Source organism: Pleurodeles waltl, chromosome 1_1 (genome assembly GCF_031143425.1).
Source record: "Pleurodeles waltl isolate 20211129_DDA chromosome 1_1, aPleWal1.hap1.20221129, whole genome shotgun sequence".
Lineage (NCBI taxonomy): Eukaryota > Metazoa > Chordata > Amphibia > Caudata > Salamandridae > Pleurodeles > Pleurodeles waltl.
This window is the reverse complement of record NC_090436.1, coordinates 1,002,292,880-1,002,311,698: the sequence shown is the minus strand read 5'-3', so window position 1 is coordinate 1,002,311,698 and position 18,819 is coordinate 1,002,292,880. Positions and strand designations below refer to the sequence as shown.

General features: G+C 46.4%; 1 protein-coding gene across 2 annotated transcripts in view; it reads left to right on the top strand.

Annotated features, from left to right (window-relative positions):
• Nucleotides 1–18,819, top strand: part of LOC138291226 (albumin-like) — a 447,949-nt gene that overhangs the window by 127,723 nt on the left and 301,407 nt on the right. For both annotated transcript variants that reach the window (XM_069230303.1, XM_069230304.1), the window contains exon 4: nucleotides 10,194–10,408. In XM_069230303.1, coding sequence (XP_069086404.1) covers nucleotides 10,194–10,408 — 215 coding nt within the window. The remainder of the gene's footprint in view (nucleotides 1–10,193; nucleotides 10,409–18,819) is intronic.

Sequence of the window (18,819 nt, the reverse complement as noted above, 5' to 3'; positions counted from 1 at the left end):
TGACGATGTACGCCGGCGGTGACGGTACGCACAGCCGCGGATGTGACCGCCATTTTCTGTCTGTTCACTCACTTGATACCTGACCTTTGACAGGAGAGGACCTACACTGCAAGTGCTGCTGTGACCTCAGTCTGGAAGCGACGATGGCTCATGTGTCTGGGGAATGGGCCCCTGCCTTCACTTCAGACGAGTCGGAGAAGTTAGTGGATGGGGTCCTCCCCCAGTACACGCTACTCTACGGTCCTCCAGACAAACAGGTGAGTACACTGTGAGCATGCTGTATGGGCAATGCCTGTTTGGAGTGGTGTGGATGGAAGATACGGGGGGGACTGAGGCCTGCATGAGCGGACGGTGAGTGTATGTGCGTCAGGGCAAGGGTAGGAACGTGGGTCAATGACTATGACAGTCCGGACGGTAAAAGATTTTCCTTTGCCCCTGTACTATTCCTCTAGGTCAGCGGCCACCAGAAGAAGGATATTTGGCGTGCCATCGCCAAGGACGTCTGGACTCTGGGGGTCCACCACAGACGGAGCACCCACTGCCGTAAAAGATGGGAGGACATTCGCCGCTGGAGCAAGAAGACGGCGGAGGCCCAGCTGGGGATGGCTTTCCAACGTAGAAGGGGTGCCCGTCGCACCATGACCCCCCTGATGTTCCGGATCCTGGTGGTGGCCTATCCGGAGTTGGATGGGCGCTTGAGGACATCACAGCAGCCACAAGGGGGTGAGTACAGTCACATCCATCGGACTCTGCGCGCCTTACGAGGTGTCTGGGTGGGGGAGGTGGGCTGTGGGTTCCCCTAGGCCAGGGCGAGTTTTGTAGGCAAGGTCCCTTCATGAGGCAGGCTATGTGGCACCCCAACCCCACCAGTGGTAAGAGGCAACTACACCTAGTCAGGCTCCTGTGACTTCCATGTGTGCAGAAATCGGGCATAGGCCTTGTACCCCATGTCCCTGTGATTAATTAGGGAACTCTAAGTGCATCCGTAGTGCAGAGGGCTGCTGTGTCTGTCTTGTCCGCCAATGGTAGTGGTAAGCCATGCACTCAACCTGTCTTTCTTCTGTTCCCCCCCCCCCTTCTTTTGCGGTCTCCCTTTTCTTGTATGCTTTAGCATCATCAGGCGGAGGAGCAGTGGCACCGGAGCACGAGGGAGCTGCATCCCACATGGGCATGGAGGCCCACACTATGGACCCTGAATACACCAGTGGGACGGAGGGCGAGGGGAGCACCACAGCTGTCACAGGATCTGCAACCAGTGACACGGACTTGTCCTCCGATGGGAGCTCCCTTGTGGTGGCGGCAACATCTGTGCCCCCCACTTCTACAGGTACAGCCGCAACCCCCCCAACCAGCACCGCCCTCCCAACAGCCCCTCAGCCTTCGCCCCGTGCCCGCTCACCCAGGAGGGTGGGCATCACCTCCGCCCCAGGCACCTCAGCCCCTGCCCCTGTCACCTCTGCTGCCCTCAGTGAGGAGGCCATTGACCTCCTCAGGTCCCTCACTGTTGGGCAGTCTACCATTTGAATGCCATCCAGGGTGTAGAAAGGGAGTTGCAACAAACCAATGCACTCCTGGAGGGCATTCGTTCTGGTCAGGCTGCCTTTCATCAAACCTTTCAAACTCTGGCCTCAGCACTGATGACAGCCATTGCCCCTGTGTCTAGCCTCCCCCCTCCAACTCCCTCCACCCAGACCCAATCCCCTGTACCCCTGCCTCTCCCAAGAACACAATGAGACCAGCCTGCATACACCTCACCACACAAGGGAAGCTCAGGCAAACATAAGCACCACACATCCCACAGGCACTCACTCAAGCATCACACACATACAGACACACCAACATCCACTGCCTCCACTGTGTCCCCCTGCTCCTCGTCTCCCTCCTCCCTCCCAGTGTCGTCCACACTCACACCTGCATGCACTACCACTACAGCCACTATGTCCCGCACCAGCATACCCATCACCACACCCCGCTCACGTGCACTCACCACCCCCACTACCATTTACACATCCCCTGTGTCCTCTCCCAGTGTGTATGTGACGCCCCCTCCGAAGATACACAAACGCAGGCACACACCCACTCAACATACATCCACCTCACAACAGCCTCCAGCGCATGCACCTGCACCCAAAGCCACAAAACGTACACCTCCTACAACCACCACTTCTTCCTCCACTCCCAAACCCCCTCCAGCTACCTGTCCCAGTGTCTCCAAACAACTTTTCCTGTCCACTCTTAACCTATTTCCCACCACCCCCGTCCAACTCATAGGTCTCGTACTAGCACCTCAGCCACAAAATCTCCGGGACCAGTGGTGCCTGTTGTCACGGGTATGTGGAGTGCACCGGCCACCAGGCCAGCCAGTCTGTCACAGAGCCACAGCACAGCCAGTTCCCCCCCTGTGAAGCACCAGAAGTTGGCCAGTGCCCAGCGGGAGAGGGGGAAGACTCCAGCCAGCCAAGCCGCTCCCAGGGGTCCCGGGGGGAGTGTGGACTCAGCTGTGACTCCTCCCAAGGTGGGGAAGGGGCAGAAGAAACCTGCAAAGTCTGGGAGGAGCAGCACGGCGGAGAAGACCGCCATCATCCCCGCTGGCCAGGAGGGCCCCGCCAGCCCCATCGTCGCTGCCCAGGAAGCCGCCGCCAGCCCCATCGTCGCTGCCCAGGAGGCCACCGCCAGCCCCATCGTCGCTGCCCAGGAGGCCCCCGCCAGCCACAGCCCATCAGACCAATGAAGGACCGCCAGCCACTGCCCAGCTGGCCAATGACAGACCGCCAGGGCAAGCACCGCTGAACAGGGCAAGCACCGCTGAACAGGGCAGAGACCGCCAAGGCTAGCACCGCTGATCAGGGCAAGCACCGCTGAACAGGGCAAAGACAGCAAAGGCAAGCACCGCTGAACAGGGCAAGCACCGCTAAACAGGGCAGAGACCGCCAAGGCAAACACCTCCGAACAGAGCAAGCACCTCTGAACAGGGCAGAGACCGCCAAGGCAAGCACTGCTGAACAGGGCAAGGCCCGCTAACTCAAGGACCGCTAGCCCATGAGCGGCAGGGGCAGTAACGCAACTGGGACCGTCACGGGTGATGCACTCTGGGCACCAGTCCCCCTCCAGAACCAGTGGAGAACAGCATCCACTACCTCTGTCTTGCACAGGATGAAGCACTCTGGGCACCAGTCCCCCTCCAGAACCAGTGGAGAACAGCATCCACTACCTCTGTCTTGCACAGGATGAAGCACTCTGGGCACCAGTCCCTCTCCAGAACCAGTGGAGAACTGCATCCACTACCTCAGTCCTGCACAGGATGAAGCCCTCTGGGCACCAGTCCCCCTCCAGAACCAGTGGAGAACAGCATCCACTACCTCTGTCCTGCACAGGATGAAGCACTCTGGGCACCAGTCCCCCTCCAGAACCAGTGGAGAACAGCATCCACTACCTGAGTCCTGCACAGAATGAAGCACTCTGGGCACCAGTCCCCCTCCAGAAGCAGTGGAGAACAGCATCCACTACCTCTGTCCTGCACCGGATGAAGCACTCTGGGCACAAGTCCCCCTCCAGAACCAGTGAAAACATGCATCCACTTGAGAGACTGTGGCTTTGCACTCCCCAGGATGGTACAGTGGGCAATCCACCCACTGTAGGAACTAGAGAGACTGTGGCTTTGCACTCCCCAGGATTGAACAGTGGGCAACCCACCCACTGTAGAGATTCGGGAGACTGTGGGCCTGATTCCGACCTTGGTGGGCGGCGGGCACCGCCCGCCAAGCGGAAACCGCCAAAAGACCGCGGCGGCCATTCTGGCTTTCCCGCTGGGCCAGCGGGCGCCCGCCAAAGGAGCACCCGCCGGCCCAGCGGGAAAGACCCCGCAACGAGGAAGCCGGCTCCGAATGGAGCCGGCGGAGTTGCAGGGGTGCGACGGGTGCAGTAGCACCCGTCGTGATTTTCACTGTCTGCAAAGCAGACAGTGAAAATCATGGTGGGGCCCTGTTAGGGGGCCCCTGCACTGCCCATGCCAGTGGCATGGGCAGTGCAGGGGCCCCCAGGGGCCCCACGACACCCGTTCCCGCCATCCTGTTCCTGGCGGGTTTTACCGCCAGGAACAGGCTGGCGGGAAGGGGGTCGGAATCCCCATGGTGGCGGAGGATTCTCCGGGCCAGGGGAAATCCGTCGGGAAACCGCCGGATCCCCTTTTCTGACCGTGGCTTTACCGCCGCGGTCAGAATGGCCCTGGAAGCACTGCCAGGCTGTTGGCGGTGCTTCCGTGGTCCCCGGCCCTGGCGGTTTTTACCGCCAGGGTCGGAATGACCACCTGTGGCTTTGCACTCCCCAGGATTGAGCAGTGGCCAAACTACCCACTGTAGAGACTTGAGAGACTGTGGCTTTGCACTCCCCAGGATGGTACAGCGGGCAATCCACCCACTGTAGGAACTTGAGAGACTGTGGCTTTGCACTCCCCAGGATTGAGCAGTGGGCAAACCACCCACTGGAGAGACTTGAGAGACTGTGGCTTTGCACTCCCCAGGATACATCAATGAGCATGGAGCATGGAGCCCCCTCGTGGATCTGGCGTTGTGCACTCATCCGGCTGAGGTGCCCCCCTTTCCTTCCCCCTGAGGTGCCTGTTGTATTTCTATCTGATGCCCCTGCAGTGTTCTCTCTGTCATGTTCGGGTATCTTGTGTGGGCCTCGCCCATGCATTTTGGGCCCAGTGGTCCACAGACTATGAATGGTGCAATACCTGGACTACCTGGACTACTAATCGTGGTGTATATTTTGTCTATAGTGTATATATATATATATATATATATGTATATATATATATATATATATATATATATTTTGTTTTTACTTACTGATTTTTTAAATATATTACAATAGTTACACTCATTTCCTTTTGTCTTTGCATTCTTCTGGGGGGGGTTGGGGGGTGTTACTGTAATGTATAGATATGCATTGGTGTGTGTGTTGTAGTGGGTGAGGGTGGGGGTGGGGGTTGGGGTGTTGCGTGTGTGTGTCACTGTTTTTGCCTCCCCCCTCCCCTATGTTGTAGGTGCAGTACTCACCGTGGTCTTCGCCGCCGGCGTTGGTGCTTCAGGAAGACTAGCGCAGGGAGAATATGAAGTTCCGGCTCCATGGTGTCGTCCTTCCTCGTGGAGTGTGTAGAGGTGAGCGTTTTTCCTTTGAAATGCCTGTTTCCGCCGTGTTTTTATCCGTGGTGAATCCGCCGCGGAAAAGGTGGCGGATTGGCCTGTCATAATAGTGTGGGCGGTACATTGTCTCCCGCCTGTCTTTTGGCGGTGACCGCCGCGCTGTTTGTCTGTACCGCCGTGGCGGTCGGAGTGTTAAAGTGGCTGTCTTTGTTGGCGGTTTCCGCCACGGTCGTAATTCCAAAATGTTTTCTTGCCGCCGCTTTAACACCGTCCGCCAGGGTTGTAATGACTACCTTTATCTCTGCAAGAAAACTCCTTGTGCGGAGAAAATCGATGCACAGTCTGCCGGAATCGATGCCCATCCTGTCCAGCAGTGAGAAAATCACTGCATCGCTGAACCGGAACGACACAGCCCGGCTCCCCGAGTTGAAATCGACGCAGCACCAATGTTGCGAACTGGAACTTCGACACACAGCCCACCGAATTGACGCCTCGCCAAGCCAGAATGACACAGCCCCACTTCCTGCAAGAGAAATTGACGCATCGTTAGCCGTGCAACAGAAATTCTACCGCATCACCCACTGGATCAACACAACAGTTGTGACTTTGTCGCGCACACCCAGGATTTCCACGCATCGTCCCTAGGCGTCAAAAGACCTCGCATCGCAAAAAGGATTCAAGCCTGCGCACCAGAATTCGACACAAAGCCTTTCTGCGTGGAAAAAATCGACACATTGACAGTGGAGTGTCGACTGGTTCTACCATCAGAAAAACTTTGCCATTACCAATTTGCCAGTTGACCATTGGGGTGACAGTGTCAGAAGGCCCATCCTATAAAGGGAAAGCATTTTGGAATGCACTGTTGTTTCCTGTTCACAACTACCATTGAAAGGCAAGGAGGTTACATCAGGCAAGTCAGCAATGGCCTTCACTTGCTGGGAGATAACTGCTATTTTACCGGCCACACCAGTAAAGTATGGTACAAAGTAGAAAAAAGATCTATGAAAAAAAATTAAATGCTTTATTCACAATGACAAAGTTGGAATAAATTGTTTCAGATTCTAAAGAAAATTATGAACATGCTTTCTTGCCAACTACAAAGTTAAATGTGAGTTAATGTATGTCTCAATGAAGGTCACTCTACAGTTTTGAAATGAAGTATATGAGAATTAAGGGAAAAATGCAAACTGAGAAACCACTTGGGGGGAAACCAAATCATGAAAAACCAATTCCATGGAAAGGCAATTTTAAAAAACTACAAATAAATCAGAAATTACAGGAAACAGTTTAAAGGAATACAATTTTAAGGAGAAATCCAAAATTAGGGAGAATTAGGGTGAAGGGTTTTTAAGGGTCAGAAATGCGTGGAGTTTAGGGGTACTGAAGGGTTTAGGGGTCAGAGACGGGTGGAGGTTATTGACCAAAAGAGTTTTAGGGTACAGGATTAGGTGGAAGGTGGAGTGGTGAGGGTTTTTTAGGGTTCAGGGATGGGTAGAGTTTAGAAACAGAAATGCTTTTTTAGGGATTCGAGATGTGTGGAGTTTAGGGATGGTGAGAGTTTATTAGAGATCTGGAATGGGTGGTGTTTAGGACTAGTGAGGGATTTTTTAAGATTCAGGGATGGGCAGAGTTTAGGGGCGGTGAGAGGTTTTAATGGTTCAGGGTGTAAAAAATGGGTTTTATGGATCAGGAATGTGTAGAGTGTAGTGATTGAGAAGGATTTTAGGGTTCAGAGATGGATGGAAAGGAGATTAGGATTTAGGAATGAATAGAGTTTAGGGGTCAGGGATGTGTATAGTTTAGGTGTAATGAGAGGTTTTTAGGGTGCAGAGATGGGTGAAATTTAAGGTTGAGGATGTGTGCAATTTAGGGGTGGTGAGTATTTTTATGTGGCTGGGATGGAAGGTGTTTATGGGTTGTGAGAGGGTCATGAATGAATTGTGTTTAGTGATGGTGTGGTATAGGTGAATTAAAAGCATCCCAAGTAACTGCCTGATAATGTAAAAAATGTAAGTCAACAAAAATGTTCCTTCTGGAAGGCTCGGAAATAAATACCTGAGACAAAAATGTTTCTTGCAGTAAGACCTACAGTCATTACATTTACACCTTAATAAGAATGCAAAATCTGAAAAAGGACATTCTAAGAATTGGCTTCTATGAAAAGGTAAATGCCCATTCATCCTCAAAATTTCCAGTAAACAGTTTAGGTGAAAAGGTTTCTCATTTATGGTATTCCGCAAAAATGTTTTTCTATGAAATCACATAAAATCGTTTTGCAAGACCTGATTGACATTCACAAGTTCAACAGTGAATCCTTACATGCCCTAATGAATGTCATCTCAAGATGATAACACAAAGGTGTTGCATTAGTTTATTATGATATATTTAATGTGGTGGCACCCTGACAAAACAGTAAACCTACTTTTTAATAAAAACATAGTATAGGTGTGAAGTGTTGTGGTTTAGGGTTCAGATCTCCCTACTGGTGTGAACTGTTAAAATGGTGTTACTATAGGTATTTGCTCCTGCTGTCATAAATAAATGTGTATTACTGAGTAGTGTTATAAAGTTTGTTTCCTTTTTTATAAGTAAAAGCACTGCCTGACGATGATTTTGTAGTTGGTATTTGAAGCATGCCTGAGGGCTGGGTTACTAGATGCACCACCTTCTTTGAGTATGTTTTGAACCACTTTGCTGTTCTACCCTGAGAGATTCTAGTTCTACAACAGGGTCCTTGGTTCCCAGTAGACAGACGTTTGTAGGCTTATTACTTGAGAAGGACTCATATCTTTCCCAGCTAATGACCCACTTTTATGCAAGCGTTAAATGTGAAGCCTACATATATGAGTGATGAGAGAAAGACCAAGGGCCATATTTATACTCTGTTTGCGCCGGATTTGCGTCGGGTTTTTTTTACGCAAATCCGACGCAAAGCTAACTCCATATTTGTACTTTGGCGTTAGACCCGTCTAGCGCCAAAGATCTTGGAGTTTGCGTCATTTTTTAGCGTGGACACCTACCTTGCGTTAATTATATGCAGGGTAGGCGTTCCCGTCTAAAAAATGACTCTAAGGCATGTGTGCCTTATTTAAACTCCCGTGCAAAAATGACACACGGGAGTGGGCGGGCATTAAAAAATGACGTCCAGCCGCTTTTGCGTCATTTTTTAACTACTGCTCAGGGCAGGCGTTAAGGGACCTGTGGGGGCACGGAAGGAGCCCAGAGGTGCCCTCCCTTGCCCCCAGGGACACCCCCTGCCACCGTTGCCCACCCCAGGAGGACGCCCAAGGATGGAGGGACCCACCCCAGGGAACTTAAGGTAAGTTCAGGTAAGTATTTTTTTCCGTTATTTTTTTGTGGCATAGCGGGGCCTGATTTGTGCCCCCCTATATGCCACTATGCCCAATGACCATGCCCAGGGGACATAAGTCCCCTGGGCATGGCCATTGGGCAAGGGGGCATGACTCCTGTCTTTGCTATACAGGAGTCATGTCAATGGCGTTTGGGCGTAAAAAAAAAATTGCGCAAATCGGGTTGAGGCAAGAATTTTGCCTCAGACCTGACTTGCCCCATATTTTGACGCCCAAGCTCCATTTTCCCCTAAGCCGGCGCTGCCTGGTGTGAGTCTTTTTTTTTGACGCACACCAGTCAGCTGCACCGGCTAACGTCATTCCATAAATAAGGCACCCGCATGGCGCTTTGGAATGGCGTTAGCCGGCGTTAAAATTTTTGACGCACAACTGTGTTGGCGCAGTTGTGCGTCAAAAAGTATAAATATGGCCCTAGGTATCTCCAAATTAGAGGTTAGGAAAAAATGCTTTATATGTATGCGGTAGATGATCACAGGGGTTGCTTTTAAAATCTCCCCCTTAGCATTTTTTAACAGGCTTCTGTACGATTATTATTTATGTTAATATTTTAGTTTAGGAAGGCTACAGGAACTACAGTATCCTCTTTAGGTCTTCACTCCTACTATGTTTTATTGATGGTCTGTATACAGTTGAGTTTTGGTATTTACTTTCTCTCATCAAGGATATTAATCCAGTGTGGGTAACATAAAAAGTGACCCAATTGCAATCCAGGTATTACTGTATAACGCTATGGGCAATTGGTCTAAATCCATTCCAGGTATTACTTCACACTTGTCTGCAATTGTTCTAAATCCAGTTCCTTGTCTCTTTTTAAGAGATTGCATATGTGCCCTGTGAATCGTTTTGTAGAAGAAAATGAGGGAATAAGAAATCCATTCTCACAAAAGCCAACTACTCCTGACTGTTCTAAGGTTGGAAGTCATATAGGACTAGTCCTCCGACCCCCTACTCCTTTTATGAAAGTCCAACCCTGGGTGGACTTCCTCATCCATTGGTGGTTGGACCTGAATGCTCATCCTGGCTCCTCCCCTACACAAAGCAACCCCTCTTTTCTTTTTCCTGGAAAGATATAGTGGTCGTAGACAGTGACAAATTATTTGGAGTTCTGCATTGTTGGTGCAAGCCTCCTGTTGTTGTCTGTCTTGGTCACTGCCATGATGGCTGGGTCCCTGCTCTTCCTTTTCACTCTGCCTTTTCTACCATGGTAGCTGACCTCACAGCTGCCACTGAAGCTGCGGCTTAGCGAGGGGGTCAAGGACCCTTGCGCACGTAGTAAAAAACAGCCTGTCTGACTGCTGTATGGCCAGTGAAATACAGCAGTAAGTGGGTTTAAGTGGACTATTCAGGCCTATTATCCCCGTGCTACTGAACCTATTGCACCATTAATAGCTGTGCCCGTGCACCGAAGGTAACCATTAGGACAAGTAAGTGGGGCTGTTTAGACGTCGTGTGGCTTTTTTTCTGATGTGGACTGTCGTATCAGAGTTGTGGTAAGTGGTACATGTCCTTACACTTATATGCCCAATGAGTATGCTTAACTAGATTTTAACCTTTAAATATCTACTGCATAGTTCGTGTTTGACCATACAGAATGTTGTGCATATTAAAGTACAATTCTGAAAGGCGTTTCGAGAATGGAAGGCGTGTAAACTGTTTACATTGCATTTCCTCACAGATTACAGTTGCGCTTGATGTAATGTGTAAAACCCTTCCAGATCCTGAGATGTATCCGGCGCATACGGAATGCTGCACTAAGCTCGACCCGGACAGAAATGTTTGCTTTCTATCACATAAAATCACAAATCTAGATACACTGTCGCCCTACGAAAAACCGGAGCCAGAAGAAGTCTGCAAAGGCTACAAGGAGGACCCAGCCATATATGTAGAAAAGTAAGGAAATTAACTGTCTGCTTTCTAAGATCATAGCATATGAAGTATAACTGAATGTAATTTTTTGTGATGCATCAACATGTGAAAGAGTGGTGGAACTAGAACCGGCCTGGAAGAAACATCAAACTTGACAACTGTGCACAAAAGCAAACATTTACTGGAACTAATGAAGCAAAAACAAAATGGTGCATAAGAAAAACCACAGATGGGCACACTCGGTTTCATTAATATCCAGTCCGGTATTACAAGGGTGTCCCAAGTTGATCCCAAAGCAGATGATGCTTTTCTTCTATTATAAAGGTTCGACCTGCGGAATCAGGGGAAACAAAGTGGATTTAGGAACTTTGTCATGAAAAATTCCAAACAAGGCTCTTACATGGTATTTTCAGTAATATATTTATTTAGTAAATATAATTGGCACTATAGCAGTAATGTAACCATCAAAAATAGTACAAATCACTGAATATATTTTATGCTCAAAGGACATATATTGCTTAGAAAACAATAAGTAAGACATATTAAACATACATATTCAAATAGCCAAAAAATTACTATCAAGCACAGAGGGGGTCATTCTGACCCTGGCGGTAATTACCGCCATTGCGGAGGTCGGCGATAGCACCGCCAACAGGCTGGCGGTGCACCGCTGGGCATTCTGACCACGGCGGTTCAGCCGCGGCCAGAAACGGAAAGTCGGCGGTGTACCGCCGACTTCCCGCTGCCCTTGAGAATCCTCCATGGCGGCGGAGCGCGCTCCGCCGCCATGGGGATTCTGACACCCCCTACCGCCATCCGGTTCCTGGCGGTTCTCCCGCCAGGAACAGGATGGCGGTAGGGGGTGCCGCGGGGCCCCTGGGGGCCCCTGCAGTGCCCATGCCAATGGCATGGGCACTGCAGGGGCCCCCATAAGAGGGCCCCACGAAGTATTTCAGTGTCTGCTTTGCAGGCACTGAAATTCGCGACGGGTGCAACTGCACCCGTCGCACCTTCCCACTCCGCCGGCTCCATTCTGAGCCGGCGTCCTCGTGGGAAGGGTGTTTCCCGCTGGGCTGGCGGGCGGACTTTCGGCGGTCGCCCGCCGGCCCAGTGGGAAAGCCAGAATGACCGCCGCGGTCTTTTGACCGCGGATCGGTCTTTCGGCGGGAACCGCTTGGCGGGCGGCGACCGCCGTCCGCCGCGGTCAGAATCACCCCCAGAGTGTGGTGCACTACAAGATCAAAGTGTGCTTACAGAGCCCCTAAAAATATGTGCATGTCAGGTCTGCCTGGAAATAAACTAAAATAGGTTAAATGAGCGACTGAGCCAAGTAAATAAAAGTGTGTAAATGACCTCCAAGCAGAAAACTATCAAGATTACCCCAAAATCAACTAGCTGACCATACATTTGAGTCATTGTGTAGTGTTTTGAACAATACACAAGATTCATGTATTACAGAACATTAAGGGTCTGATTCACAGAGGTAAACGTAGATTGAAAAACTAACTTTAGACCAAAAGTCTAAACTTAAACCAAAAGTCTAAGTTTACTGTGAGTAAAGTTCAACTTTACATCTAAACTTAGACTTTTGGCTTAAGTTTACCTTTGTGAATTGGGCCCGATATGTTTAAATACATTAACATTCTGTCAACAACGGAACCAAGATTTTAGATAAAAATAAAAATGATTTCTCCCGCTTTATGTGGCACCCCTGCATCTTTAAAATATAATTATACCATGGTTTTCAGTGCAATGATTTATTAGCAATGTAATCTTTCCACCAGAAGAAAATAATGACTTTAAAATGCAATAGTTTATTAATTTCTTTGCACATGTTCCTCCTGCATGTATCATGCTGAAAGTAAGCTTCAAATAAGAAAATAAAACATTTCATTTAGCTATAGCACGCTGCAGACTTTGTCCTGAAAAACATTACACTTTATAAGCTAAGGAAAGATACAAGAGACTAACAAGCAACACAGATGACAACTATTGTACACTGTTTTTCTTTTTTTTACAGCAAAACCTTAGGGGCATACAGTGTTAGCAGCTACAAAAAATGGCAAACACATTTTTAATATGTTAATTAGCTTTCTCATACACTCTAGAAGAAGGGAAATAACATTCAGAGCTTTGTGCTTCCAAACAGATTTCTGCATGCAAAGGTGCATAGAGCTCTTCTGCTTCATCTAGTTTTGAGTTCTATTTCTGCTCTACTCCCCTTTTCTCTTCTCTTCATCTGTACTCTCTTGCATCATTTGTAAAGTCCAAATAAAATAATTCACACAGAGCAATTATCATCAGTGGTCTCAAGATGCTTCAAACAGTGCCACTCCCTAGATCTCCAAACCATTTTCCAACAGCTGACAATTCATTTCCCAAAAAGCTTCCTATGCACTTGCCACTTCTAGCTCTTTTAAATCTTCTTTCAAGTAAGTAATGTTCTTAATGTTTTTTTCAGTTCCTTACTTTTATCAGGGATGCAAGTGCAACATTGTTGAACTTTTAACATCTAGCAGACTCCACCCTCCTTCATGAGAAGGATGTTTAATACAAGTCTGTTTTGCAAAACCATTGCTTTTATTGCACCATCTCAGTTCCTACAACAATAAGGCACCTGTTGAACTAGTGGAGAACTTATTTACAATAATACACAACTTCCTTATCTTGATGTCATTCAAAATCACTACCACAGATGGAATAAATGCCCCAAATATATCTCCTACAATTTCGGAACCGCTGCCACCTCTTTTTATTCAACTGTTTGCTTCCCACACAGGATCATTAAAATGTTCCACATGAAAAGTCTTTGGAAAAACTATACCTAAGTAGCATGTACCATACCAGCCCTTGTGCAACCTAAAACATCCATAATCCCCACAAATGAAATAAACTCCAGGCAAAGCAGGATCTCAACCCAATTGGCCCAAATGTTTTTAAGATTAAATATGTGGTCACACTCTCTTTTTCCCATGAATCGTGTGTCACTTGTAGATCTCTCTCTAGACATGCTCAATTTTCTGTTATGTCTCCAATCTAGTGAAAAGGCAGCTTGATTTACTAAAGTTAAATGTTCAACTTCTTCTCTTTTCCCTCTATGTTCAACTTTAACTTTCTCTGCTCTAGATTACATGTCAGATTGTTTCAGTGAGCATAAACTGTATCCAATGTCATAGTGAGTTTAAAGAATCCTTCAGCTGTGCCTATGTTCTTTGCTGTAAGGTTTTTACACAAATGTTTGAGGATAGGAACTTCTGAAAAGACTAAACCATCATTTGAACAGTAATATTGAAAGTGTTCTAATTCATACAGAAGGTGTCACAAGATTACCCATTAAATCAGACTTTCACATGATCAGATGCCTTTTACCCAACTCCCTCCAACAGATGCGTGCTCAGACTTTACTGATTATCTGAACTCTGCATCCGTACTCACTTTGCTATATCACTACGTCCTTCACCAGGATCTGAGTTTGATGCCGTCAACACCTCTGGGTGTGAACCTTCTGTACTGACTTCACCTGTTAACTCACTCAGACCCCCCCTTTGACCAAACATGGATTGTCCGAGTAGTTTGCTCATCCCCAACAGCTTGACTAACCTGCTCTCTTTGTCTCACTGTACCCAGCCCTTCTGGGACAGATGCTTCCATATCATCACGGGGACACTGGACTTGGTGAGTATGAGCTGCATTCGCCCAATTGGGGAGACCTCCACATTTCACAGCAGTCATTGTAACCAAGGTCACCTAAGAAGTTCCTTTCCACCAAGGCTCCAAGCTCGTCTGATACACATGCTTCTTCACTATAACCCAGTTGTGGGACTGAGATGATAGGACTGCTCTTGTTGTAGCTGAACTGTAGCTGCTTCAACCTGGTGGGACACAGAATGAACTACATCAGCTAGCCCTTTGCAGTAATCAAGAACCATATGATCTGTAATGTTCACACGCGCAGTTGCAGGTACAGCTGGCAATCTCATTGCTCTGCCCATAACGATCTCATTTGGCGGCAGCACTATTCTCCTATCTGGAGTACTGAGAAGACTCATCAACAGAAGGGGCAATGCATCAGGCCATTTCAAAGAAGTGGAAACACACACTTTAGCCAATCTGGATTTCAACATACCATTGATCTATTCCACCACGCCTGAAGCCGACGATCGTTAGCTAAAACCCACTCCACTTACAATGCGGCACACAGATATATTTTAGGACCTCATTATTGAAATTAGTTCCTCAATTGGGAACTCGAACATGGAATGAACTTACTTAACAGTAATTTTGCCACTGTGAAACTGTCATTTCACCTAGTTGGGTAAGCCTCGATCCAAAGCGAGAAAATGCATATGACGACTAGGACGTATCTCAACCCATTGTACACAAGTAACTCAATGAAATCTAAGTGAATTCTGTTGAAGGGACCTCCTGACCTCCCTGTGTGACTCAGTGTTATTGCAGTTTGTTTGCCTACATTCATCTGTTGACAAGTAACTCATCTGTGACACAATGCTGCATCTATCAGTGTAAACCTGGGATTGAACCATGTCTGTTGAAACAATCTCACTGTTGCAACTTGTCCTGCATGAGCTGGACCATGGTAAACCTTTCCATAGGGGGCAACAAACTGTCTTGCAACAAGGCCTTCCATCATTTGAAATGCAAATGTTATCCTCATCTCTTTTGACACACCCTGCTGTGCTGCTTATGACACTCCTTCCTGCAATCTGTTGACTTCCTCTTATGTATCTGCTGTCACTAACAATAGATTGCAATTGATCTCATCTGTTCCCTCATTTTGATATTCATCACTGAAAGCATAAGCATTTAAGAAACAATATATGGCAACTTCATCCATGTAGTAATTTCCAATATTTAGAGTAATTTCCATTGTGGTAAAAAGACCACTTCACTACTCAAACTGGACAGGCAGCTGTAATCCATTCATTAAATTGTACACCCTTTTTCCACTGCAGACTGATGAGCCAGAGGCAGTCATAAACCTCCACTGTGACTATAACTGTCTGAAGTCATGGACAACACCAAAGCCATATTGACTATCAGTGAAAATGGTCATCCTCAACTGATATGAAACACAGCATGCTCTCATAAAGGCAATCAAAACAGCAACTTGTGTTGAAAATACTCTTTGAAGCTCGAAAACCTCAACCACACTAAGATAGTACAAACTGCATAGGCATCTCTCAGGTTTTCTTCATGGTTTCTTAGACAGGAGCCATTAACAAACATTACATATTCTGATTCAGGAAGTGGCACTTTTTGTATGTCCGGTCTTGGCTTCCATAGTTCAGTGACATCTAGACAGTCATGCTCAACTTAATTTTCAGTATTTCCATAATTTACAGGTACAGACAATAAGTTTGCAGGATTCAATTTTGTACATCTCTTAAGTATTACAGTGGATCCTGCAAGAATGACTTGCTCATACTGCAGCAATCAACTGCTTGTGAGGTGTTGTGCTTTGGTGAGAGTTAACAAAATCTCTACAGAGTGGGTAAAAAACATTCAAAGGATAACCCATAACAATGCTTTCATACTGCTCAGTGCTAACACCAATTGATGCAGCAGTTTTAAGGAAGCCAGGTAATACAGCAGCTACTCGGTCAAGTGTGGCTGAAGAATAGACAACAGGTCTATATGTATTCCCATGTAACTGAGTTAGCACTGAGAAAGTGCAGCCCTCCCTCTCACTGCAAAATAGGGTGAAACATTTGTTGTAATCAGGCATTCCCAATGCTGAGGCACAACAGAGACTTTGTCTCAGCTCTAAGAAGGCATGCATGCAGATGTCATTCAATGGTACCGGATCTGACATATCCTTGGGTGTCAGTCTTTGTAAAGGCTTGCCCAGTATCGAAAATTTAGTAATCCACTGATGATTGTGGCCCTCCAGTCCCAAGAACATGCTGAATTATTTCTGAGTAATTGGTGATTCATTTTCAGAATTGCTGGAATTCTCTCTTGTGACACCTTTCTTTCACCCTTCTCAATGTGATGTACAATTTCAGCGTATTCGTGCCTCTAAGGCCAGGTCACTGACACTTCACAGTTAAACTGGTCCAAGTTCTAAATTTGTTTCCATCTAAAATTCAGGGATAGTGATGTGTGTTTTCAGTATTGTAAAATAGCAGCAGCTCAATATCACTGCAAATAATCTCTGTGACCCACTGCCATTTCTCATAAAAAAAACTTTTTTACGAACGTGCACAGTGTTAAAAAGCATAAATCCAGCATTTCGCTTCAAAATGTCTGAATGGACTCCCACACATTACCATACAGGAAAATGGTATTTAAAACACTCTATTTTTAACATTCATCCATGGTAATCAGGGCAGGGGTATTTGGAGACCCCCTGAAAAACTGGAGCCCTGTGCTAGAGCCCACTTTGCCTATGCCTTAAAATGTCTCTGCAAGCATACTCCTATTTAACCAACTTAAAACTTTCCAGATAGCCCAACTACATGAAATATGTCATCTCAGTTTACTAAGAGGGATGGCTGAAAGGCCTACCTCCATGACTGACATCACAGACTGATCATCAACTCACATGCACTCCAAAAACCACACTTACAGAATTCACTGCCTTCAAATTCAAATCATATCAAAGGTTGATTAACCAGATTTGAATCCTTAAATATGAAGACACTCATTTGCAAGGAAGGACTCTTTAATGCTTATAAGCTTGGGGCTCACTGCTGTCATGAGGGGAGAGCCGAGGCATGGGTGACCTAGGCTCCACTTTTTTCAGGACCCCATACTCCAGCTGAAAAATGTATTTATCGATACACGTCTGGCCACTTTATTAATAAGACACCTTAGTATGACACTAGTTAGAGAATTAACTTTGCCTGGCTCCTATATGTGTAATAATAATATATTGGAAACAATTAGATTTTGTTTTTATTTTGTCCATTGTATAAGATGGCAAAAAAAAAATTGGACCAGATGTACAAAGCCATCTTGCATTTCTTAACAGACCGAATCACTATTTTGTGCCGTAAACAAATGCTAAATGGGCTTTTCATAAGTACAAAGCCCTTTAAGCGGTGGTATATTGCGATTTCTACCCAGTAGAAAACACAATTCGCAATCCCCTAAATAGGAAAATGCAAATAGAAATTACCTATTTGCGATTCCTATGCACATGTACAAAGCATTTCGTAAATGCAAATTGGGCATTTAGGAAATGCAATTACCATGGACTACAAGTCGATGGTAACCATGGGCAATTTAAATAAAGGACCCAAAGAAGCTTTTTTTAAAGTGTGATAGAGCGCACACATGCCCCTAGGGCACATGTGCTCTACATGTGCACCACTGATTTGGGGGTACATCATGCTCATAGCCATCCTTGGTTTAGCATTTACAAAAAAGGAAATCACTATTTTGGAAATGTTAAACCGATTGCAACAAATGACACCGGATTTCCTACTTGCCAATTCGATATTTCATACAGAGATTTCTAAGTAGTCGCTGTTTAGGAAATGCTAAATTCCATTTTCGTTCATCTGGCCCTAAGTCTCTTAGATGAGACAAAGGTATGATTAGGTTATGGAATTCTACTGATCACTCTTGATGCACTTTTCTTGTTTCTGAATTTATTAGAACACCATGGCCTACTTGCTCCAAGTTGAAATAGGCCTGTTATTTTGCTGTTTGCTAAATTAAATACTATTAGCATTTTTATACATATCAGGACTCTAAGTGCAAGGCCTATAGTAATTTTGCATCTTTTAACAGATTCTTTGAATTCCAAAATAAACTATTCTGATGATCATAATTAAGAGTTATAAGCCTCTTATCAGAGAGCTAACAACAATTAAAATCCTGTGCATATGCCATTAATGTATGTTAATTGCCTGCCTAGCAATTAAGAGCACAGGTCAACCAATAGTTAACACACAACAGTATGTGGATATTAGGGCTAGTTACACTCATTCCCTAATCTCAAACAATGTAGTGAGACAAACCAATGATTTCTATCTACTTTATGTTCCTGTTTTACACTGTCAGTGAACTTAAGATATAGGCAAAAAGTACTTAGAGGCTAACGCCCTACAGAATGTGGGTAATAAGGCTGGATGCACTTACCCTGATAACTTCATCCAACACAGTACGAGAACGAGATCAAGCATCTTTGGTTGATTTCCCTCCTTTCTGCTGTCACTGAACTTAAGAACGCAAACAAACAACTGCCTCAGTTTCTTTTATATACCTAATTCACACTTTCAGTCAACATTACAATGCTGCCAAACAGCAATAAGTGCTTGTATTCTCAGCCCTGCTTGCAGGGTGTATTTAAAGGTGAGCTATTTAGGGCCTTATTAGAAGTTGCCCATTATTCTCGGGTGGTAATACCACACCCAGTAAACACCAATACCATTTGATGCAGTAGTTACCAGGTGCAGTATTAGTTC